Source organism: Gekko japonicus, unplaced genomic scaffold (genome assembly GCF_001447785.1).
Source record: "Gekko japonicus isolate JY-2015 unplaced genomic scaffold, Gekko_japonicus_V1.1 scaffold28, whole genome shotgun sequence".
NCBI lineage: Eukaryota > Metazoa > Chordata > Lepidosauria > Squamata > Gekkonidae > Gekko > Gekko japonicus.
In genome coordinates, this window is record NW_015177010.1 from 494,342 (window position 1) to 519,370 (window position 25,029).

At 44.9% G+C, this 25,029-nt stretch overlaps 2 protein-coding genes across 3 annotated transcripts in view; one reads left to right on the plus strand and one right to left on the minus strand.

Moving 5' to 3' along the window:
• SYN3 (synapsin III) overlaps positions 1–5,938 on the plus strand; it is a 290,629-nt gene extending 284,691 nt beyond the window's left edge. For both annotated transcript variants that reach the window (XM_015427584.1, XM_015427582.1), the window contains 2 exons: positions 1,048–1,327; positions 5,806–5,938. In XM_015427584.1, coding sequence (XP_015283070.1) covers positions 1,048–1,327; positions 5,806–5,938 — 413 coding nt within the window. The remainder of the gene's footprint in view (positions 1–1,047; positions 1,328–5,805) is intronic.
• Positions 5,939–9,592: 3,654 nt separating this feature from the next.
• FBXO7 (F-box protein 7) lies at positions 9,593–24,207 on the minus strand. The gene is made up of 9 exons (XM_015427570.1): positions 23,953–24,207; positions 20,792–21,056; positions 20,051–20,278; positions 16,520–16,661; positions 15,293–15,376; positions 14,198–14,290; positions 12,040–12,216; positions 11,488–11,525; positions 9,593–10,968 (listed from the first exon to the last, which is right to left on the minus strand). The coding sequence occupies exons 1-9, from the start codon at positions 24,072–24,074 to the stop codon at positions 10,579–10,581; spliced, it is 1,539 nt and encodes a 512-aa protein (XP_015283056.1). The 5' UTR covers positions 24,075–24,207; the 3' UTR covers positions 9,593–10,578.
• Positions 24,208–25,029: the final 822 nt, after the last annotated feature.

Consider the following 25,029-nt stretch of genomic DNA (forward strand, 5'->3'; position numbering starts at 1 on the left):
AACTGTTCTTTAGGTAGCAGAGATCAGTTCCTCTGGAGAAAATGGTGGACTCAGTGTCATTATACCCTGCTGAGGTCGCCACAGCAAATTGACACTGAGTATCTAAGGCACCCGCCCAGAGCCTCTTTCTAGAGATTGTTGTATTTATTTCCACAACGGTCCTTTTCCCTAGTAACATTATAATGACCTAATGGTCATTCAATTACCATTTTTTAACAAAGCCCTACAGGAGCAGGAGGGGAAATGGGAGCCATGGGGACTGGGGCATAGAAATAGTGGCCACATGGGCAAGACTAGGCAAAATAAAATTTGCCTATCCACACAGCAACCATCCTGGCTTTACTGTGATCCTTCCCATAACTATGCAGTAAAGCAGGTTGGTAGAAAACTGAGAAAAGCCAGTGAACACTCAGAAGATGCATTAATGTACTACAGTGCTGTGGAGAAATGGGGGGGAGGGGAATCTGGTTCCCAAAAGCATAAAGTCTAAAAGTAGGGAAGAAACAGAGCCAAACAGTATCTTTGGAAGCAAAGAAGAGCATGGTTTTATTTGAATAAAGACCTTTGAGCAACATATTGACCCCCCCCCCAAAAAAAATACTTGGTATGATGTATTAAGAGAACTGAGTAGATATCTGAAATGGATAAAATAGATTAAGACAATTAGAAAAAACAGCAAGAAGTAAACAAAAGGATTGCAAAATACCTCTTTGCTGTGAAATTGCACAATTCAGAGATTTTTGTAGAGAATTCCCAAGGGAGTGGAGAGGCAAATAGTATGTTGCTCCCATTGGAAGCTACTCCAGCACTGAGTAATTGTGTACGATGTTGTGTTTTGTAGTTCCTTGATATACTCTGTAAATAATATTGGCATCTTGACTAGATCCAGATGGGATTCTGTCTCCTTCAGCCACATAGCAAAATGGGGAGGTCATACTGGAGACAATGCTGAAATGCTAATGCTGAATAATCTAGTCTCCTGCAGTTCCTCTTGCCGCACAGATGTGAGAAACGAGTGTTATTTTAGCATGTGCCTCTTTGATGCAGGGGGCCCGCGCCAGCCTCAGGGATCACAGCCTCCACGCACAGTGGCTCCACCCCAGCAAAGGCTCTCTCCACAGGGTCAACAACCTCTGAGCCCCCAGTCCACCTCACCACAGCAGCAGAGATCACCTGGCTCTCCCCAGCAAACCAGAACTTCCGCTGGAAGCTCACCGAGCCAGCCTTCCAGACCAGGCATCTTCCCCCCACAGCAGCCTAGACCTCCAGCCCAAGGACGAGCTCCTGAACTCTCCAAGCAGCAGGCCGTTCCTCATCCTCATCTCAAGTAGGTACCCCGCCTTTGACAGCTAGGTATTTTGTCATTCAAAGTGTGGACCCCACAGATCAATCCACCATGGCCAAAGTGCCATATGCCACAAGGAGGCAACAAAATTAAACAAGATGCACCACAGAACAGATTGCACCAGGTAGTTCAAGCAACTGAGCTACGCCACACGCTAGAGAGGAAGGAAGTTCTTCCCCCACTCATACGCACTCTGCATTGCCAGCAGTATGAATTGGGGGGGGATCTTTTCCAACTCTCAGTCAAGCCCAGGGGTCATTTGGGGGGGGGACGCGGGGGGACGCCATCCCCCCGGGTGAGGTGCGGGAGGGCGGGGCCTGGAGCTCCCTGCTGGTGCCCGCTGGAGGTCGCCGTCGGCTGTGGGGAGGACACACTTCCGGTGATGTCAGGGGGTGTGGCATATGCTAATGAGTTATGCTAATGAGTCCCCCTAGCTCTTTTTCTATGAAATGACCCCTGGTCAAGCCAGTGTATATAACTCCTGATCAGGAAGCAGGGCTGTGTTCTTTCACAGCCTAGGACCTAGAGGACCATCCTCATACGTCTGCATGCACCAACTGAGGTCCTCAGGATGCCACCTGCTAGTAGTTCCCCCCCCCCACTTAAGGCAGCATGCCTGACATCAACCAGAGCCTGTGTTTTGTGTATTGTAGCCCCCACACCCCATGCAATGAGCTTCCTGAGGAGATAGCAAGGGTTTGCTGTCTCTGGAAGCATTTAGGAGGCACTGCAAGGCCATTTTATTTCCTAGGGCTTTTAAAGGGATATACTAGATGGATTTTTAAGAGGAGGGTTACGCTGCATCTCATATATTTTACATTTGGATTTCTAAGTCACCTTGAGCCATAAAGAATGTCGATATAAAAATGTCCATTAATGAATAAGTAAAATGCATCCACCTTCTCCTTCAGAGAGATGCTCTTAGGCCTGAAGCTCACCAGAATCTTGGAGAAGGTCTGTCGCCTTTGTGCCCGGTTTGTGAGCTTCCTGGGAAACATCCGGTTGATTGCAGTGGGAAACAGGATGCAGGACTGGATGGACTGTTCGCCCGATCCGCCAGCACTCCTCTTCTGTTCTTCTCCTGCCTCCATCAGTGGCAGTCCCTGAAGAGCTTGGCAAGCACAGCTGATGAATAAGTCTGTTACTTATTCAACAGCTTCACCAGATCAAGTCAGATGAGCCTTATCACCATGTTAAAAAGGAAAAGGTCCCATGAATCAAAAGATAACGTCTTAAGGCTCTCACACACACACTCCATGCTAGTCGGAGAAATGGAATGTTACACCTTGCATAGATTAGGCATCTCTTGGAGCCTGGCAAATGTTCTTGGAATACTAGCTGCAGCAGCCTTTCTGAAAGTAGATATGGACCAGGCAGTCATCTGGATGAAGAAACTATGTACCTTCTTCCTTTTGCTTTTTCTAGTCACAGAACTTTGCAAGGAGTAACGCCATGCACTGAAATCCTACTCTGTGTCCATTAGAAATCCTGCTTAGCCATGCTCTAGTTTTAATGTTCCAAAAGACATGGCTCACCCTCCCGAGCCTGTTTGCTCCTTAGTAGCTACATAGAATGTCTCTCTTCGGGTTTTACACCTCCTACTTTGTGATAACAAACAGGGTCCTCAAAACAATGTCGATCTAAGAGGAAAGGCTCACATCTTGTCCAGCCCAGCAACCTCTCAGTGGGCAAAGATAATTCTTAGGGCTTTATTTAGGGGGGGTCACAGTTCAGTCAGGCTTTTGAAATCAGTTTTTTTTTTTTTCCTCAGCTTTTCCAGCTAGGTTGGGAAGGGGATGGAGGATATCTTTTCTCCTAAATTCTAATTATGGGCCACAACAGGTTAGTGTAGCTGTCGCTCTTTGGGGGAAAGCCTAGCAGCCCACACCAAGCACTGGAGAAGAAATGCCCTTCCTTTCCCTTCCCCACCCCTTGTAGGACAGGGTCAGTAACGCAGAAACAGGAAATTGTCCCATTGCACCTCTCCCATTAAAGGAGTAACCATTTAAGACTATATTCTTCATTAGTATTACTATTTTTCTCACAGAATTTCAGAGGGGGGCACTTTCTGCCCACAAAGGTTTGTGTGTTCATATGAGAAAAGTCACTTTTTGGTCTGATTTGGTATGTATTCCAAAAGTAAATTCACCAGTCCATACAGAACAGTAGTTTATGCTTTTTCCCCTTTCTTGGTCCAGGAAACATGAATGGAACCTTCAGAAAGCTTTCAGATTTAACCTGGAATGACCCAAACCATTCAGGCAGACATAGTTCTTATTAATGTTATTCAGGGTCAAACCAGATAAGGTGCTGGAAACTCCATAACTGGCTCTCCAACACACTTTTTCTTTACAAATAGCTGTTGCAGGAAGCCCCAATTTGGATCGGGATTCGGGAATACCATGCAGGGATTAACTCCTCTCCAAAATAAAATGCAACCCCTCCACACACACTGCTATTGTGTTTGAAGAAACATACATGCTGCCTGTATATTTCTCCCATTAGCAAACTGCCAGTCTGGGAGGCTTCTTTGAGTTTCCAGAAATGGCACATGGGGAAAAAAGGTACCCTCCCCCAATTCCACTCCAAAATTAGGACACTTTTGGATCTACTGTTTGCAAAGATAAAATGTACTGGAGGATCTATCATAGATTTACTAGTGTCACATCAGCTCAAAACGTTGTTTTTTTTGGGGGGGGCATTGCAGAGCCGATAAAGGGTCTCTCTTGCGGTTACACTTTGGTAAGATGTTGCAGAATATCCAAGATGGAGCCTTGGGATAAGGGACAAGTTTGCTTATTGTTATGTGGCATACAGGCTGCCTTAAAAGTTCCCTTTCTTTCCCTTGTTAGTTATTTTCAGGCCAGTGTGACCCACCCATCTTGTTTGCATTTACAGGACTGGGGATAGATAAGCTGGACTTCTTTTTCAGTTACTTCTGATTACTTTTACAATGTCTGTTATAGCAGGCATGATGGACATTAAATGGTTAATGCTGTAACCCAGGCTGAGAACCTTGAGTGATGGGATTCAAATGGAACTCTTCAGTTGAGAGTGTTAGTTCAGAGTTGAGAGTTAACAGTGGGAGAGAGAAGCAGACTGTGAGAGGATCAAGAAGGATCCTGAGTTAGAGAAGTGGGACATGTAGCCCATCCCTAAGAAGTCTGAGGGAAATAGCTCCTAGAAGGCAGGGGTGATCCCTACTCGGTGGATAAGGAAACTGGAACTTGTGTGAATGTTCCTGCCTTCACTAACTTTACTGTCTGTGAGACCAAGAAGCTTATTCTTATGTAAGCAGAGGCTGCCGAGAAATCTCACTCAAGTTTTAAAGACCTGTCTGAATAACAGAAAGTTACTTTTCATAACAAATCATCTATTTTTATACAAAGTTACCTGGTCCTGTTGCCTGTTCACCTCATAAGTCCTAAACCTGATTCCTACATGACCATTTCCACTTAAAGTGAAATAAAACAGTTAGTTTTGATTTACCATCAGTCTCTCATGTGCCATTATAAAACAAGGACAAAAGGATTTTAGTCTCTCCCCCTCAGTTCCCTAGGCTGGGTCAGCATTTACCAATATACATTCAAATTATTGGGTGGGACAGCCAGAGAAAAGCAAAGAAAAAGGGGCTGCTCAGCTATGAATATAAAGGGAAATCCTTTGAGAGAGAACAAAATCATTACAGCAGGGTTTTTGAGTAATGCATAATTTAGAAGTCAAAGGACACCTGAAATTCACTAATATGGCATGGATAAGGCATCATTTTGGCCAGAAGAAACTGCAGTCCTAGAGAAGACAAATTGCCCCAGATCTGCTAAGAACACGAGTTTACTAGCAAACTCAAAATTGGGGGAGGGAAATAAAAAGCAAACTGAGGCCCCAGTCACACGGCAAAGTTGCCGCGGGAGAGGCACGGATGGTGGGCGGATTATCCGGGCGCGATCACACCCCAACATCTGGGAAGTGGAGCGCGCCGGTGGCTTACCGCCGACAATACACCTTAAAAAACTAGTACCTCCAAGGTACTAGTAAGCGTTTGCCACGGGCTGCCTCCAGATGCCCGTGGTGTGATCGCACCAGCGCACAGCATTCCCCTCCGGTTCCTCGTTTACCTGCCGGCGCCGAGGGAAGGACCCGTGGTGTGCCGCCGGCACGTCTGATCGCGTACTCACGCAACAAACTGCGCCGGGGCAATTAGCCACGCCCCCCCCCGCAATATCCGGCCTGTGTGACCGGGGCCTGAGTATGTTATAAAAGTCACTCCAGGAGTGCTGAATTTTGCATCTAGCACCATATTGTGCTACCACACAGGCTACACCCAGCCACCCTCTTAGTGCCACTAATCACAGCACAGGGCCAAAAAAAGTCAATTTCCCAACACTTCCCCTTCTTTGACCTTGTGAGATGGGTGTCCAGTTTCACTTCATTTGAGTGTCTTCTTTCTTTCTTCCTCACAGCAAATCACAGTCCCTGACAAACACCTTCAGCCTCTCAGAATCTTCCCAGAGGGGAAATCCCAACGAGGATGAGGCAAAAGCTGAAACCATCCGCAACCTGAGAAAATCATTTGCTAGCCTGTTTTCTGACTAATCTCTTCTCCTCCTGTGAAAGCATTGGTGTTTTTTTTTAATTTATTTGCAAATTCTCCACTGTTTTTTATATTGACCTCTCCAATCAATGTAGTTTCTCACCAAGGGTCCAAATCACACATAAAGTAAAAAAGGAAAATCTAACAAGCAGTGACAATTTGCTCACACCCATTTCCTGTTGGCCCTGCTTCACATCCATGTGAACCTTCCAGCACATAAATAGTGCATATCCACATGAATTGGCACCATATATGCAATCTCTGGCCATTTCACTAAATTTAAGGGTTAATGCTCATGCATTAGGGGTTGGATCCCATGACTCTTTCCAACTAAGCGTTCCCCCATCAGAGCAAGCCTCCTCCTTTAATGGGAACTGTCAGGCCCACCCTGTGTGGCCTGCTCATCTGGACAAATGTATATGAAACCTTCTGAAGCATTACACAGGTACTGTTATAATTTGCCTGTGCACTAATAGGTGTGTAAGGCAAGTGTATTGATGACAGGTAACTGTAAGTAGTGCACAGTCTCATGGCCTCACTGTCCATTCACCTTACCCATTTTGCTGCATGCCTGACCCAGCTCAGAGTACATAAGCTGAATCCTTCCAAGATACCTACATGGCTTTTAAATGTGTTTGCTTTGAATTTACTGAGTTTGAAGGATTACATGGATAAAAGAACCCCAATTATGTAACTCCCATTGAATCAGAACCATCCCTTCAGTGCTCAAGCAAGAGAATCACCCAGTTATCTTCCTATAATCCTTCTTGCAGAGCTGATAATCCTTGAGACAGGAAAGTAGTCTTTTTGACATGCATTCAGAGCACTGAAGTGTTAACAGTAACCCAACACTACAAGAAAAGGGGTAATTCAATTTCAGGGACTGAGGAGAGAGTAGCAGTTACTAGTAACAAGCTTTTTGTAACAGCTGTAATTTTAGAATGTGATCAACACACCATACCACCACACAACAGAATCCAACTTCAGTATTTGATGGCATGGAAGCCATCTCCGGGACAGCTTACAACTTGCCAGGACTTGTCATGTCTGTATCAGGACTTTGTTGCAGGCACTGCTGGAGGAGTTTCTGACTGCCTGCAGAGAACATGCCCTGCACTTCAGTGTAAAAGAGCAGAAAGGACTTCTACCAGCCTCCACGAAGCAAGCTCAATGGGAGCTTGAGCTATTGCAAACTGGGTACCAGCCATTCTGACTGCACACACATACGAATATTTATGGAGCATGACAGTAGCCCTAGAAGCAGGGTGGGTAGGAAGATCATCTGATCTACAGGCCCAAATTGCTTTGATAAATCTTCAATATTAACTACCCAAGACTTGACAGCTTTTTTTTTTGTTCCTGTGCTAATGCCAAGTAATAATGAAAATATGTAATTTAATGTCTTACATTAGCCCAGTCTGTGTTGGGGAAAGGGCATATATACAAGCCTTTGAATTAATTTTAACAAGGGGGTACTTGGAAGTAAGCAGTTGTCCAGATCCTCACCAAGCAATTTTACATTACCATCATATGACCTCTGCATAATGCAGTATATCAGACTGGAAACAGCTCACGGAGAGTTCCTTAGAAAACAGTAAGATCAGTTTGACCATGGGGTGAAGTGAAACCATCACCTCTAGGAGGTGGATTAGAGCAAAGTTTACCCCACACCCACAATGCAGCAACATGATCTTCTAGCAGTGGCAAAACCCTAGATAACAAACGATGCTTTAAAGCAGAAGACAAGAGTGCATTTGCTTCCCTTTGGATCCTAGCTGTGTCTTCTGCAGTACGACTTCAGGCATGAGGCCTACCAGCAGCCCAGTAAAACCAGGGTACAGGGAGGAAGAGACAGTTCACTGGCACAAGCCTAGCCGTTCCATTCTCATTTTAAAACAGTATATTTTTTCCTTTCTAGATCATATGCAACACTTACAGTAAATGGGACATCACACCTGCCAGAAACAGCAGAGTAGGATTCTCTAAGGCTAACACAAAGCAACATCATCAGTAGTCCCACCTCTCTAAAAGCAATGAGAATAAACATGCCCATGGTTGCATGAAAATCACACCATCCCTGCCCCCTTCTGCATGAACAGGCTGTGGTGACTCAGTGATTTTTAAATGAGTGATAAATTCTATACTGAACCCAGCAGCCCTCTGCCTAATTTTGCTAAGTAACCAAGCCCTGGTACTACTTAGTTGCACCCTACAAAGCTTGCCATTCTGTGTATACTACATTTCGTTGAGCCAAGATTAAGCAGAAGTCATCTCTGTACTTTTGGAACTTTTAACAGCGATCTGGATTGTATTATTTTAAGGAATAGTTCAACATCTGAATTATGGGATTTTTTAAATCTTCCATTTAAAGGAGCCATAGCTTTGTTGTCTGTCCAGCAGTCCCATGCTACTCTAAGCTGTGCATTCCGAGCAGTATGATGAAACTTTAACCTTTTTTTCCAGAATGTCTGTCCAGCAAAAACAATTTATTCAACTTCATCATTGCATATGACGCCTAGGATAGCAATACAGCAGATTCTTCTGTGCACTGCCTGTGGGGCTTAGAACAGTGGTCCTAAATAAAGGTTATTAATCGTTTGTAATTTTTAGCCATAGCCTAAGCAATTGCACCTTACTCTCCATTCAGTCTACCTCATAGGGAGAGATGGAACAGTTATACAGCACTTTGTACACTGAACATTCCTACAGAAAGGATGCGCCCCCCCCCCCCCCCCACCAGCAGCCTGCTTTGCCAGTGAAACTACTGGGATAGAAGTGGGTAAGGGAGAGGAAACTTGTGTAACTCAGATTTTCCCTATCCAGTACTCTGAACTGGAGGAGGGGGAAACTTGCTACCAGAGCAGAGTGGCAAGTTTCTCCTCACCCCAGTTCAAAGCACTATGCGGATAAGGAAAGTCTCCCAAGTTTCCCCTCCCCTGCCCAGCATCCGTCAAAGGACAAATAAGGAGACTGTGGCACATCACCAGTGCATTGGCTATACTGAGTCCGTAGAGTTTATCTAGGTACGCCGAGGTCACAATAATTAGGGTGGTTTATAACACTCTGAAACAAGCATTAAATAGCATATCAACTTGCTACTACCAGTTTATTGCACTTTGCACTGCATAAAACTGAAGTTCAAAGGCAGCTTCTGGAGGAAAATGATATCTTTTGTTAGGAGCCGGCACTGCACTCTAAGAAATAGTGTGCTCCCTAAAACAGCTTGTGAAATCCAGAACAGGGAGCTAACCAATTTTCTTCTCAAGTACCAGAGTACTCACTCTCACCGTCAAATCTCTTACCTCATTTTTGCACTTAAGAGTGCACGTTCACGTACATACCCTATGAATTGGGAGATGTTTTGGAACAAAAATGAACAAAAGCCCATTAGCAGACCAATTAAACCTAGTCAGTTCTAGAAAAGTAAAAGCAAGTAGATCACCTGACATTTAGTGTGCAATTGTGTGGATGCACCTAATGAATTAGAAAGCCACCTATGATTGGTAGCTATATTTAATTCTGTCACCACGTAGGAGAATTCCAAATTTTTAAAAAGTGACAACGAGCATTGTTCTAATCCATAAAGCTTTGCAAGCCTTTTCTGTCGATCCTTTACTAAAGAGGTATCTGACAAGTCTCAGTATACAACAGGGTGGTTGACTTTATGACCATTTAGAATTACAGGTATTGCCTCTGGGTGTCCATTAAACAAAGTTATGGAACAGGATGAGAAAGTATCCCAAGTACCAGTGTAATGAAATCATAAGCAAAATTAGGTGACAATGAAACCTGTCTCCCTCACTTCCACTGTTGGTACAGAGCTTCTTACTTGACTGCACAATGGTCATTGCCATTTCATTATATAAAAGCCTTCTCCTGGAACCCACAGAACTCTCTTGAGGCAGAAAGGCAATATCCTTGTTCAGTGCTTTTGGCATTCTTGCTCATTGTTCTGGTCAGATTCTGGGTTACACTGTGGCATGTTTTTATTCAGCTGTTTTGTAGGATGAAATGTTCAGTGTTTTATTCTTTCCAGTGTAACAAAACAAAAACTTAATCCTGTGTCCTGTGTGCATCAAAGCCCCCAGTATCAAAACTGCTTTTCAAGTAATAAAAAGAGAATGAAAAATTCTTAAACAAAAGGTGCCTGTGAGGAACAATTAAGTCATCCATCTTATGGAAAGCCCAGGCTTCCAATGACAGAAAGTTGCATAAAACAGAAAGCTTGCTGCTTGTGGAAGCGACGTTTAAAAAATCAGACCAGTTATGGAAGAAAAAAATAATAATTGCAGGCATTTAATGGAGACTAACAGAATGTTTGTGCTTAAACTGCTCTTTATCTGAGGCAGCAAAGGCCATCCAGGTTTTGTTCTCTAAGAAGCAATTCACAGATGGTTACAAAAAGAAAGAACAAAGCGTCTCCACAGAGCTCCTCCTGAAAGGATCTCCAGTTCTGAGGAAAGCAGCGCTAGTTATTCGCACCAAGTTATTCGGCCCAGTCCCTGGAGTCAAGATGCCGTAGTACCTATGTATCGCCCTAATTAGAAGAAAGACACTGGGAGGCCCCAGAGCTGAATATCCTATATAGTTCAAACCACAAGCCCAGGGAGAGGAGGTTTAAAACTCTTGGTGGTCAGAGTCATCAGATGAATGGACGGCGACCATCAACTGGGCGGCCCCGGCTGGGCCTAGGGGGGAATCTGTCACTGAAGCCAGCTCTCCCAGGGAGGGGGAAACCGGGACATGGAACAAACCCCATTGGATCAAAATGTGGCTGTAGTGGAGGGAACAGACTTGGTATCTCCTCTGAGCCAGGAATGAGCGAGTTGATTGGGTCGCCAATAATTGGAAGGGTTGGCATTTCATCATATTCGCCGCCGATTATCATTGGGGGGTAAAGAGGATTAGGAGGGAAAGGGTTAGGATAAAGTGGGTTGGGGTGAAATGGGATCGGAAGGGGAGGAGGGGGCAGAAACATCATATGCCTCCACCTCAGGGCCTCCTTCTTCTGCTTCAATTTCTTCTTGTACAACTGCAGGGGGGGAAAAATACAAATATTGCTTAGCCTAAAGTCTAGAAGAACTGCACGCCCACCCACCCACATCTGTTTCCTAATCACATCTATCTGTAGTGATGGTCTGCTGTATTTCTTAAAGACATAGTTCAATCAGAGCAACAACAGCCCCCTCAGAAGTCTGTCCACCAATACACCAATACTACATTTTGAACAGCTTAACAGAATGATCTAGTGTACAGGATGCATTCAGCGGAGCTTGTCTTCCCTTTGAGGTAAAACATACCATTCAAAGAAAAGGCGCAACCTGACATTTATAAGCACCTAGGCAAAAACTGAGCTTTGCTTCCATTCAACTGAAATTGAGCATTAAGGATAAGACAGAAGCTTACAAGCACAACTCAGGAAGGAGAAGGGCTTGCCTCCTACAACAATTGCAGCTTCAATGACCCTCGGACCTAGCCTGGCCTTCCCCCAGTTCTCTGCACTGTGCCTGTTCTCAACACTTATAAGGGAACATATCAAACAGCCACCTACGTCCTTCCAGTCTGTGTCTCGGGGCCTGGAAACAGGATCTGCAAAGAAGGGAGAAGTCAGACTGACAAAACAATTCCAGTGGAAGGCATTGTGTGCTTAACACAGGAAGGCTCTCCTGGATTACAAGTTTCAGTTGGAGATGAAGGCTTGTTCACATAACTTTGACAAATGAAAGGCCTTCTTGGTCAGTGGTCTCCAGCCCACAGGCTGGGACACTGAGGTAGGTTAGGGAGGCCTGCCTCCACAGAGCTGCCACTTTTCCTGCTTTTTAGGAGGCAGATCTGAGAGCCAATACAGTGCAGCGTTTAGAAGGACTAGGCCGATCTGGGTCAGAAAGCTCACTGGGCCATCATGTTGCCATCCCAGGGTTAGAGGTGGGTTCTTGGACTAGAAAACTGAATACTGCTGCTCTAGAGCCAAAAGCCATCTCCAAAACAGGTGTTACAGTAGTTTTTGCCTTTTATCTAACTTCTGGCTTCTGTACAGAAAACTAGCTGGCCTGAAAATCAGACTTGGGGGCAAGCCTCTCACTTCATCCAAGTAAAGAGTCACCTCTGAAATCTCGCAGGTACACAAATCTCCACAACAGCTGGTCATTTGCGGCTGTGTAGAGGTCACGACAAACAGCAGACAGACAGATGAGCGAGCGGACATCCAGGAGTCTTAAAATCCGGAGTTTCAGTTCCAGGGGGAGGACCACCAAGCCAAATACATCTGGTAAATTCAAAGCTAAGAACAAACCAAGGGACAAAATGGCAAGTAAACAATAGTATAATCAACATACCTTACAGACCTGTTTTCATCTTCCAATGTCATTCATGAATATATCAAGCTGCCTATTTGTTTATGGATGCGGTGGGCACTGACAATATTAACAATGAACTTTTCCTGAATGGTATCTATAGGCCCTCCTTTTATGTGTCACACTACTGTCTTTTACCTGTGCCAAGTAACTGAAAATTATCCTGTCTCAGGCCTCATTAAAAATGTGGTCTAAAATTAAACATCTCTAAACAAATAAAAACCAAGACAAGTAAGAGGAATAATCTGAAGTGACAGTCTCATTTTTATTAACAGCAACAAAACAATGTAAAATAAAACCACCACTGAACTCAAGTTTCAAAATAAAATCCAAAGAGTATTATCAACTTAGCCTATACCCAAGCTGCATTGCTACCCTTTGGGATTCGATCACTTACATACCTGGGGACAGAACACACCTGTTATACAGAAAAATTCTGGTTCAGTCCTTGACATATCCAATTAAAGGATCTCAAAGGCAAGAACTGGCCTACGGACGAAAGCTACTCCCTCATGACAGATACTACGAGGGCTAGATGGACCAATGATTACACTTGCTGTAAGAGGACAGCTCACCACAGGCACACAACTGTCAAGCTGCTCAAATAATCATCAGCTGGTGCTCGGGGAGTCAAACAGCCAGAAGTGAACTGAGCATAGTGTAGTGCTTTAGCATGATCTAAGAAAAGGGGTTTGTCTAGCTTCTTTCTACACCTGAGTGTCTGTGGCAAGCAGGCATGATAACAAAAGGAGCAAAAGTCACAAGAAATGGAGCCAATTATAAATGGATATTGTATATCTTAGCATAAAGGGATTTCTAGAAAATGTTTCCCTTTCTGAAGAACATCAGATGTTAGAAGTATTATTATAGCTACACAAAAGTTCTCTCCCCAAAGTTCTCCAATGCTTTGGCAACCAGTCACTTTCAACACAATATCATGTTCCATCAGTATTTCTAGATTTACATAGATGAGCTGGAACTAAAGATCCAAAGCTAGCCAGAGAAAAGGGAGACATACAGATAGTTGCCCACTAACCACTTACCCCTCTATGGCCTCTAAAATACCCACAGTCCCCAAAACCTCTCATCTGCCTCGCCTGAGCAGAGCCTCCTCAGTCAGCTACATGATGGTGTCACCTATCCTAAGCTACATTCTGTAGACTTTCCTAGCTTTGGCAAAAGAACAGAACAAAACCAGCACTTCATTGCTTAACACTGCCAAACCAGCTGGCTCTCCAGTCTCGCCAGCTGGCTCAACAATAGTGCAGGTCTTCGCCCATTAAAAAAAGGCTCGTGGTTAATGTAACTTCAAAAGGCCAGCTTCAGATCTTAATCAATTTTATTATCATCCCCTAAATTAGAAGTTACTGTTTCTTCAGTTTTGTAATTACACAGCACCTAACTATACTTAAGAAATAAACTGCATTCAGATATTTCGAATCTGTGGAACTCCCCTCAGTTCTGTACCCCATCTCAAACACTTGAGAAAAGGACAGCAGTGAACTCAAGTTGGAAGTCGCAGGGGACCTGTGTCTTGAAGTCATTAAAAGTTCACACACGCAGTTATAGGCTTGTGATGTCTATGGCCTACTGCAGCCCTAGGCACCAACTGAAAACAGAACTCAAGGTGTAAGGCACAAACAAAAGACCCTGGTCCAGGCAGGTCACAGGAGTACTGATCTCAAAACTTGCTTCTGTGCCAAGACCAATGGAACTCCGTTTTGGCCAATGGGCATTGGGGGGGGGGGAGCCTGGAAGCTAATGGCGAAATCTCATCACCATTTCAAACATCCACTTGGGTTGAGCTGCCTGGAGATGAGCTGGCACAAGTTTATCACCATAGGACAAACATCCAGTTTATTTACAGAGGTCCTATGCATAAGCTGCTTCCTTTAGTGTTTTTCTTACCTTGACGAGCAGCTGCCAGAAGAGGGTACACCAGCTGATCTTTAAAAAGACGAGATAATTTCTGAAGATCTTTATACACTCCAGTGATATTTGCTTCAGAAAAGAAACACACACACAAAAGGTACGTTAAGATGTCAGCTTTATAAATATCTACTCAAACTATTCCCTTTGGCAAGTAAAAACAGTCTTCTACCAACCAAGCAGAGAAAACCTGTTTTTCTCCCCTGCCCTGTCAGCGGGTGCAAACCATTGTTGCTAGGCAGGCAAGGCAAAATCTGTGTGTTCATTTTTACGGGGACCAGAAAGGATAAGACATTTAGTTCAGTTAAGCAGCACTAAAGCTAACATAGCTAAAGACTGTGATGGGATCCATAAATAGTTACCCATTTGCCGCTCTATGCACATGTAAAGCATGTGCATTTCCTGTATTTAATACAAAGGCACAGACAAGAGGAGCTAGACTTGATCTCCTCCTGCTCTTGGAAACATCCGTCTCCTAGCTCAGCCCACTTGGATACTGGAGGGAAAAACTCAAAGCAACAAACTGCAGCAGGGTAAGGCAGTGTTTTGTTCCTCTCACCTACACAGTCCACTCTCTGCAAAATAATAAAACTCCATCTCCTATTTTACAAACGAATAAGTGGATGTGTCAATAAATACATTTGGATTCTTCTCCTGCCTCCCCCATCCACCCACATCTAGCTTAGGCCAAGAGTCTTTAGTAAGCAGGGCTTCATTGGTGCCTGAAACCCTGTTAAAGAATCCTTGGCTGCTGCTGCGGCTGCTACACTAGCCCCTTTGCTATTCTCCATTCAAGACTGAGATCTGCTTCTTCAAATCAGACTGTATGAAAGCCACTGTAGTATACTGGTTCATGTCCTGGACTAGATTCCGGGAGACCCAGGTTCCCCCTCTGCCATGGAAGTTTGGTGGGTAACCTTGAACCAGACACACACACCCTACCCAACCTTCCTCACGTGGCTGCTGGGAGCATAAAATGGAGGAGAAACGAGTGGTCTAACTGGTTTGGGTCCCCACTGGGGGGAAAGGTGGGGTTATTAATGAATTAAAATAAAAATAAATAGTATTAATTACCTGAGTCTTGGAAACAAACAAAGGATGTTGGCAGAAGCTGCAGTCTCTTCACACTTTTAATGTCGCCACTGATTTTTAACATTGCTGTAAACACATACCCAGTTTGATCAGAATGAGAACAAAATTTTGCATCCTGCACAGAATAAACTGTTCTAGAAAAGAGACTCTTCTGAAGCAACTTGTACCATCTGAGATGGCTCCCAGAGAGGCAACAACACATATACAAAAGCATCAGTACTATTATATCAGTGCAAAACCCATTTGCTCAAGAACTAGCTCCCACAAGAAATCACATCTCCAAGATAAATATTACAGGTCACACAATGCTGCCCTCACTGGAGACAAATGAACTCTGTTTGCCGCTTTAGGGAGGCTATTTATAGTTGGGCCTGCTCATTTGTGGGCTCGAATTCAGAATTCATAAAGAGAACAATAAGGAATGTGTCTAAAATATTCAAGAATTGGGGGAGGGGGCTCTGGGAACCTTGCATGGCACACAGTCTTTTGCTAGGAACTCAATCACTTTTGCTATGCATTTCAGAAGGCAGAGGGCAAAAGAGTTTCTGTTTCAATTCCCAAGGATGATTTTGTATAGTGCTCTCATGTGCAAGTAACTGCAGTAGTTCACTTTCAGCCTCACAAATAGCACAGCACTGCTCCTCTCTCTTTTTCTAATAATGCGCAGCGATGCAGAAAATCTGGATCAAACAACCATTTCAGAGGGAAAAAATGCTCAGCCTGCAAATCAAAATGTAATCATCACGTGGCCCCCATCTGAAGACTTAACTAGGGATCCCAAAGTGCCAGGAATGTTTCCTCCAAGTTAAATGCTACCGGAAGAAACTACTACTAACCACACCCTCCCGTCTGGGTATAGAATGAAGTGAGACCTTACTGTGGGAAGTAATGTCTCTTTTCACTTTGCAAATGCATGCTACCTTTTATTGCTGAATCATAAGACATGACCCACAAACTACATCTGTTATAACAATGAAAAGTGAACAGGCTGGCTTAATAACCAGAAGTGCACAGCTGACGGAAGACTGGTCTGCGCCGCACCCTCTCCTGCCTCAGGGACCAAAAGCGTTCACACAACTGACCAAGGCACCTTAGTACTCCCTGACACTTCAGGCACTGAAACCATAGCTGCAAGCTTAAGACCCAATGGACACTCTGCCAGGGTGGAGCCAGAACATGAGGAGCACAAGCTGTATCAAGAAATCTTACCATTGACAACAATCAAGTCCCCCAAAGGCACGCAAGTCAGGGCAGCAGAGCCATCTTCACAGAGAGGGTGAGTATATTGTAGTTTATAAACTCCGCCGTTTCTCCACTTCTCCGGCATGGACACTGATTTTGCTTCCGTCCCCTGAAAGTAATGAAAAAACAGTTATCATGGTAGTCCCTCCTGCTCCTCCTTGAAGTGGCTTTCCCTCAAAAAAAACAGGTGCTGGCCAGGAACCTATGTTGTGCATGCCCAAGGTGGGCAACTTGATTGCAGTAGACAATAGTTAGTAGCCTCTGGTGACAGAGAGGAATCACTACAGTTTACATTGCCTGCCCCCTCCCCCAGAACACAGGAAAAACTAGTCTGACCCACCCTGTATGCACAACCTGCACAAAGGATGCTTTTCTTCATCTAGCCAGCGGAAACACTATTTAGGCTCCCATTACTTCCCGTGCAATCTTCAAACTGATACTTGCTTCAGGGGGCTTGTAATGCCGCATCTCATATTAATTTTTAAAGTCAAAGCAACACTCAAATTTAACCCAAGGTACATGAAACCCAAGGTACATGAAACCCAAGGTACATGAAACCCAAGGTACATGAAACCCAAGGTACATGAAACCCAAGGTACATGAAACCCAAGGTACATGAAACCCAAGGTACATGAAACCCAAGGTACATGAAACCCAAGGTACATGAAACCCAAGGTACATGAAACCCAAGGTACATGAAACCCAAGGTACATGAAACCCAAGGTACATGAAACCCAAGGTACATGAAACCCAAGGTACATGAAACCCAAGGTACATGAAACCCAAGGTACATGAAACCCAAGGTACATGAAACCCAAGGTACATGAAACCCAAGGTACATGAAACCCAAGGTACATGAAACCCAAGGTACATGAAACCCAAGGTACATGAAACCCAAGGTACATGAAACCCAAGGTACATGAAACCCAAGGTACATGAAACCCAAGGTACATGAAACCCAAGGTACATGAAACCCAAGGTACATGAAACCCAAGGTACATGAAACCCAAGGTACATGAAACCCAAGGTACATGAAACCCAAGGTACATGAGAGCTGCGGTGGCTCAAGTGGTTAAGACGCTGAACTGCAGGCTGTGGAAGGTCAGTAGTTCAGCAGTTCGAGACCCGAGTTGCCTGACGGAGTGAGCTCCCGTCTCTAGTTCCAGCTCCTGCCAACCTAGCAGTTCGAAAGCAAGAAATTGCAAGCAGATACATAGGTACCACTTTGGTGGGAAGGTAACAGCATTCCGTGCACCTTGTTTAGTCATGCCAGCCACATGACCACGGAAATGTCTTCGGACAGCGCTGGCTCTTTGGCTTTGAAACAGAGATGAGCACCGCAACCCTAGAGTCAGATTCAACTGGCTTTTGAGCAAGGGAACCTTTTACCTTTACATGAAAGCCGTTTGTACTAAAAACAAATAACTTCACAAATCAGACAAGAGAGGAGTTATAGTCCTGGACTACTAAATTTGTAAGTGTAATGTTGTCAAAGAACTATTATTTAACTTTAATGCAGCGTTACTCAGAATTTTTTGGGCAGAGCAGGTTATAAATGAAAAAAGGGAAATCACCATACTGGTACTACTTTTCATGAAGTGATTTCTGAGAGAAAGATGAGGATTTCTTTACAACTACACAATGTCCATTCTTCCACCAATCCCTCTGTTATTATTATTATTTTTTGCCATCAAGTCACAGCTGACTTATGGTGACCCCGTAGGGTTTTCAAGGCAAGAGACATTCAGAGGTGGCTTGCTTTGGCTGCCTCTGCGTCACAACCCTGGTATTCCTTAGAGGTCTCCCATCCAAATACCAGCCAGGGTTGACCCTGCTTCGCTTCTGAGATCTGACGAGATCGGGCTAGCCTGGGCCATCCATGTCAGAGCTAATCCCTCTCTACCCACATCTATATTCACATGCTGTGTGCGTATAAACTCACATAATACTTCCTCCAACCACAGAGATTCCGCACACCCTTTTACGTTCGAAAGCAAGAAATTGCAAGTAGATAAATAGGTACCACTTCAGTGGGAAGGTAACAGCGTTCTGTGCGCCTTGGTGTTTAGTCATGCCGGCCACATGACCATGGAAACGTCTTCGGACAGCGCTGGCTCTTCGGCTTTGAAACGGAGATGAGCACCGCAACCCTAGAGTTGGATTCGACTGGCTTTCGAGCAAGGGAACCTTTACCTTTAATACCAGGGGAATCCCATAAGCCAAGCAATAACTGAGATGTGCCCATCTCCAGTTAACTGCAAATGTTAACTGTGTGTAAAAGCACACATATGTACATAGTGAGTGGATTAAGGACTAAGAATTTCCTTGCTGTAGATTTCAGTCTCACTACTACTTCCCTACGCCCTTACACAGCACTAGCTGCAGCTATGCACAAGTGGGGACCCCCGAGAAACTTGCGGGACTGGCCACATCATTCTCCCACCTTTGTTTCCTTCCCTCCCCTCCTTCTCTCAACATCTGTCTTTCACTACCCCACCCCCACTTTTGTCAGTCTACTGTCACTCTTTCTGCACCTCCACCCCATCACTCTCTCTCCCACGGGTGCAGCTCCCCCCTCCAACTACACCACCTTAATGGTTCTGCCAGCAGCAGTCTCTTCTGCAGTGGGTGCAGCAGCTCACCTACCACCACCACCACCCCACCAGCCTCACCATCACAGTAGCTCTGCTGGCTGCTTCCTTGGTACTTTTGGCAGCCACCAGGCTGCTTACCCAGCAGCCCAACTTCTTCACTGCCATGGCAGCGGATTCCCCCATGCAGCTTGGTCAGAGCAGCATATCACCAAGCTCCCCCCCAGCCTCTTTGCTCCCTCAGTGGCACACCTGGCTGCTCACCCAGCCTCTTTAATGGTGGCAGGTACTCCTTCCCCATCCACCTGCAGCTTTGCTGCCTCAGCAGAACGGTGGGTGAAGGAGTGTAAGAGCTGTGCACGCTATTGGCTTGGGGGGGATTAAATCCTCCCATTTTTTTTACATTTTCAGATTTTTTTTGCCAACCTAGGAAGTCCCCCAAGTTTGTCAAGCTGTTTTTAGTCAATGTGAGCCCACTCTGGAAATTTAGATACCCACGGATAAGCCCTCGTGTGACTACTACAATATACGACTACATAATCTACATCTACTGCAAATCATCACTCCCTCCAAAGTCAGACTTTGAAGTTTAAAGAGAGTTTGCAACGCATGATCCTGAAGGAACCTGGCCTTCATCAACCGTAACTTGTGTCAATGCACATGCAATGATAAATCTTAATTAATACCAGGTAAAGAAAGGCAGGAGAAAAAGAGATCATTCCAGAAATAAAAAGTGGGAGAAAAGAAACCTGTGTTTATAAGGATAGCTCCTCTTGCAAAATAATGTTTTCTGGTAGCCAGTATTACAGTCACACTGGACGAATGTTATGTTATTTAAATGCAAAAGGAGACTCCTAACATTCCCACTCAATTTCAGAAGTAGCTGCTCTTTTAGTATGTTGCTTACTTGAGGTACATAGCCCGTCTCCATCATGAGAAGATGAATCAGAACTATTAAAGCATCATTAGCACTGACACACTCTGCAGAATGGTAGAGGGTCTCGAGAGAGTGTGGCACTTGCCCGTCGGTAGCTTCAGAACACAACATCGGCTCCAGAGGATAAGAGCCCTCAGATTCTTGGAGATCAGGAACATCCGAGACCATCTCTGAAGCAAACTCTTGGCTGGATCCTGCCTTGAAAGGACAGCACAGATACAAAAGAGCATTTAAAAAACAGTTATATCCAGCTGAGTAAAGCCATCAGGAGAAAACCAATGGAGCAATAACTTTCAGTGAGGGGGAAACATGCCCCCTAGCTAGTAACAAAAAACATGCCCACTAATACAATTGATACAATTTAGTATTAAACAAAAATTGATCCATTTGTTTCATGTAGGACTATTGCTCTACAACATGTAAGTGTGCACAGACAGACAGCCTCCTAAATGCCGTGATGCACTACTTCCTTATTTGGGCTTCTGTCCTTACTATCAACCTTGTCAAAATGGAATACAGAAGGCAGAGAAGCAATGTTCAGTACAGAATGCTCTACAAGGAACAAAGAAACAGGCTGTAGTGGTGGAAGACACATTCCTTTCTCTCCAACAATTCATTTCATGTTGCACATGATGACAAAAGAATTCAGACGAGACACCCCACCCAACCATATCTACCTTCTCCTTGTAACTTCAGCCGTTATGGACTTACCGTATTGTCATCCGTCTGATCTTTATCTTGGACCTGACTGTCTTCTACGTGCCCATTGTGTCTTTCATTTTCTGTGCTACTGGGTTGGTTGTGATATACGGCTGAAGTGGAGGAGGGGGATGTAGGTAAAGTGGGTGTTGCATTAGCATCTTCCAGCCTCAAGCATATCAAGTCTCCTGAAACAATTCCAAATGATGCTAGAGATTCCTGGTCCCCAGACAGGGAGTCTTTGTTGTTCAAGGTTATTGCAAATTGGGTACTAGAACTGCAGAAAAAACAAAGTTAAACTGCATGGGGTACATGGCCATACTGCCACCATTTGGTCTATAGACAACCTAAACAACAAACTACCAGTAACGTGACTACTACAATGCAAGCAGCAGATATAATGTTGATAGGTTTTTAAAATTATATTCATCTAGATTTGCTATATGGTAGCTCCCTACAGGCATGTATACAATTAGAAATGTTCCACAGGATTCGCACAACAGGGCCTTTCTTTCAACTCTGATAGAATAACCTTTAGTACAGCATACTCATCTCACTTGTATTTAAACCTATATAACTCACCTCCAACTGAAATAAATTATAAAGGACTATAGGGTGTGAATGTGTTGGTTTTAGCAGCAAAAGGCAGAGCAAAAGGCAGACAGTCCTAATATACAGACAGTTAATTAAGATACAGTCTGTAGCTAGCATAACTAAGTTCTCATGCAATTAAAGTTTAGAAAAAGGATATGAAAAAAGTACAGCAAAGCTGTTGATCCACCCAGGTACAAAACATCCAACTCATGACTTATCCTACTTTTAACAATGTACTGTCCTATTAATACACCAATCTTGAGCCTTTTCAAAAAGATGGGGTATATGTTTTAAATCAATATACTGGGCTGGATTCAACCAGCTTTTCAGTCGATGAAGATGGACCAAAAGCATATGCTGGGATATATGTTTTAAATCAATATACTGGGCTGGATTCAACCAGCTTTTCAGTCGATGAAGATGGAAGGGGTCTCCTATGATCAACCAAAAGCATATGCTGGGGCTTATGGGACCTGAACAGACAAAAGCTACAAGGGGAGGGTGCTGTAGTAAGAGGGGAATGGGACAAGACTGAGTGGTAAAGCTCACTGTATCCAACCCAAAAACGTAACAGGTTGTATGTAAAGAAAATGTTAAAAGGCACCACAAGCAACCCCCTTCCAAATCAGATGTTGGCAGCTCTTCATCCCCAGAAGTCCCAAACATACACCTCACTTTATAATGTATTTTAACTAATCTTTGATATGACTGGGGGGGGGGGGGGGAGACTTTCATTCTCAAAGGCAAATTAGAAAACTTTCACATATAAATTACCTCATTACTGCTGAACTACAGCTTTTCTAAGTAAAACTCTGACACTCTGATTTTCATTTATATTTTACCTTTACAACCATTGCTCTTACATTTTACCTGTGGACACGCAAGATATATTTTTCACATCAAAACAAAGAGGGATAGCTTTGTAAGATAATGACTTTGGTTTCTATTTCCACAGTAGCCAGCAAGTGAAACTTTGTTTTCAGTTTCATAGCTGGCATATTGTCAGCTTTAAAAAATGAGAGCGCCTTCCTACCTACAAAGAAGGCTGGTCACCCCCATGAGCCAAGCACCATTTCTCTGGGCTAACATATACAATCCCATCCAAGGGTGCAGTTACGCTACTCTATGTCTTTCTCTGAAGTCCACCTTGCCCTGGTATATATAGCTGATGTCAAGTCCATGGTAGTTGGGGGATTTCTTACTGCTCTGTGTATCTGCACAGTGTCCCACAGGGTGTGTGGATTCCAAGGCTCTTCCCATTCATGCAACAGTCCTCACTGGAGAGTGCTGTGTTCCCTCCCCCCTTGTTGTGTTCTGCACATGAGTACGTAGTAAAAGGCTGACATCAGTGGACACGATTGTATAAGCATCTGCTGGTGAGCTGCTTCTCTGTCTGTCTACAGGAGGATGTTATCAGCACAGCTGCTCCATGACTGACTGCAGCAGGGTCACTATGGAATGCTAGACTCTCCGCACCTCTGGAGTAGGAATCTTCTCCACATATATGCCCCCTTTGCTGGAGGAGCACAGGAAATCAAACAGCTGTGCCAACACTGGACTCTTAGAATAGGGCTGCCAATCTTTTTTGGCATAATGAATTGCTTGTGCATCTCCTTCTACTTTGCATTGGTGCTTGGTGCCATCAGCTGCCTTTGTGGCCAAGAGGCCACATGACAGGGCTCTCCAGCAGGCCCACTGCCACATGCCTCCCTCTGCATAATGACTGCAGAGTGGAAGACATGGGACATCAGTCTGTCAAAACCACCCACATCCCCCCACTGACAGTACTGCAGATGTCTTTATGCCAGGCAACTAATTCACACAATGGACATCAGTTTGGGGGGGGGGGGGAGAGAGAATGGGGAAGCACTCTTCTCACCACATCATCTAGAACCCACAACAAGCACCTGTGAAATACTGAAACACCTTCCCTGAACAGTACACGGTGCCACTTCTCCTTCCTTCAAGTCTATCTTCAGGACAAACCTCTTCCATGAAGCCTCCAGCTTATCTAACCCCAAAGTAAACCTCAGGGCCAAAGCAAAGTGACACGTCTCTTCTGAGTTCCAGCTATCGCCAAGGCATATGTGACTGTAGCCATCACATTCCTCCGTCACACGAAGGTCATCTACTTTTATTGACTGTTTTAGATTACAAAGTCTGGTGCAGGGGGGAGACACTACCTATCCATACCAACACAGTTCTGTAAGGAAATATTATTGAACTTGCATAAGGAAAATATTAACAATATCTTTGCCATATGCTCCACTGGTCCGTCCAACCCAGGAGGGCAGTGAGCACAAGAAAGAGCAATACGCATTTTGAAGAGAAAAGGGGAAAGGCCATAGGAGTGAACCTGAAGTACCGCCATGACAACTGACTAGATAACGGACCAAATCTCCACTGAGCTACGAAATCCACCTTACCTTACAGGGCTGTTGTGGAAATCTGACAACAACTAATGTGCGCCAACCTGTGCTTTTAGAAAGTGGCAAAGAGCGCCTCCCCCCGTCCCTGTCTAGCATCCTAAGGCAACGCCCCTCCCCAATTCCCTCTCCGCGGACAAATCCACACGCTACCTGTAACCCCAAGCGGGCAAGAGGGTCTGACACAGGCGTGCACGCAGATCTTCCAGGGTTGGCTCCGCCCCTGGCAACTCAAGCCGAGCCGTTCGCTTCTGCAGCCGTACTCGGAGTTTCATGGCGATGGCGGCGGCGGCGGCGGCGGCGGGCCGGGACGAGCCCTTCCCTCGCTGCTGCTTCCGCAGGCCCCTCAACAGCAAAAGCAGCGACGCCGGAGGAGGCACCAGCGAGCGCGGGGGCTTCTGGGTGTCGCCGTCGTTATTATTGTTTTGGGTCGGTGAAGCGCCGCCTCCTTCGCCCCGCCGTCTCGCCCCGTGATTGCATGAAGCCCCGCCCCGCCGCCGGCAAGCGCCGCCCACACACACCGCCCCGAACTCGGAAAGGAAAATGCAAGCTACGAGGCCAATCGATTGCCTTCTGTGCTCCTGCTTTTGCGCGTGCGCAGTACTCTGGGCTCCTGGGCGAAGGAATGACGAAGAAAAAAATAACGGTGGTTTGAGAGAGCGGCACGTGACCGATTGGGGGCGGTTAAGGGGAAGAGTAGGGTGCGGGCCGGTTTGCTTATTGAGGGAATGGGCGGGTCTGATGAGGCAGCGTCAAGCAACAATAAAATGCACCCTTTCCCCAATGCTACGGGGAATATCTTTAGAGATACACCAGTGGCTTCGCTAACCCTGCTCTTTTAACGCATCATGTTTATGAGTACATGGAGACTGAGGTGTTAGGAAACATGATGTACTATTTTATTACTAAGTAGCTCGTTTTATCGAGGTAATGGATAGAAGTACAGTTCTAATGAAGGGACATTGTACATTACCAAGTCAAATTACTGTGGATCTCCAAAACCATAACTAAATAGCTGGAGTCCATTAAGAGGTTGGTAACACAGATGCTTTCTGATTATGGTGCTGGAGAACACTTTTGAGTGTCCCTTGGACTGCAAGGAGATCAAATCAGTCAATCCTAAAGGAAATCAACCCTAACTGTTCCCTGGAAGGCCAGATGCTGAAGTTCAAATACTTTGGCTACCAAATGAGAAGGGAGCACTCACTGGACAAGACCCTGATGCTGGGA

What these genes read in the sequence shown, in the direction of transcription:
- FBXO7 (XM_015427570.1), bottom strand. Translation starts at nt 24,074, where the DNA reads ATGAAACTCCGAGTACGGCTGCAGAAGCGAACGGCTCGGCTTGAGTTG. An exon ending in TCTGGCAGCTGCTCGTCAAG is followed by an intron (nt 12,217 to 14,197) that starts GTAAGAAAAACA and finishes GTTTGTTCTTAG; the next exon opens with CTTTGAATTTACCAGATGTA. An exon ending in GAGACACAGACTGGAAGGAC is followed by an intron (nt 10,969 to 11,487) that starts GTAGGTGGCTGT and finishes CCCCCCCTGCAG; the next exon opens with TTGTACAAGAAGAAATTGAA.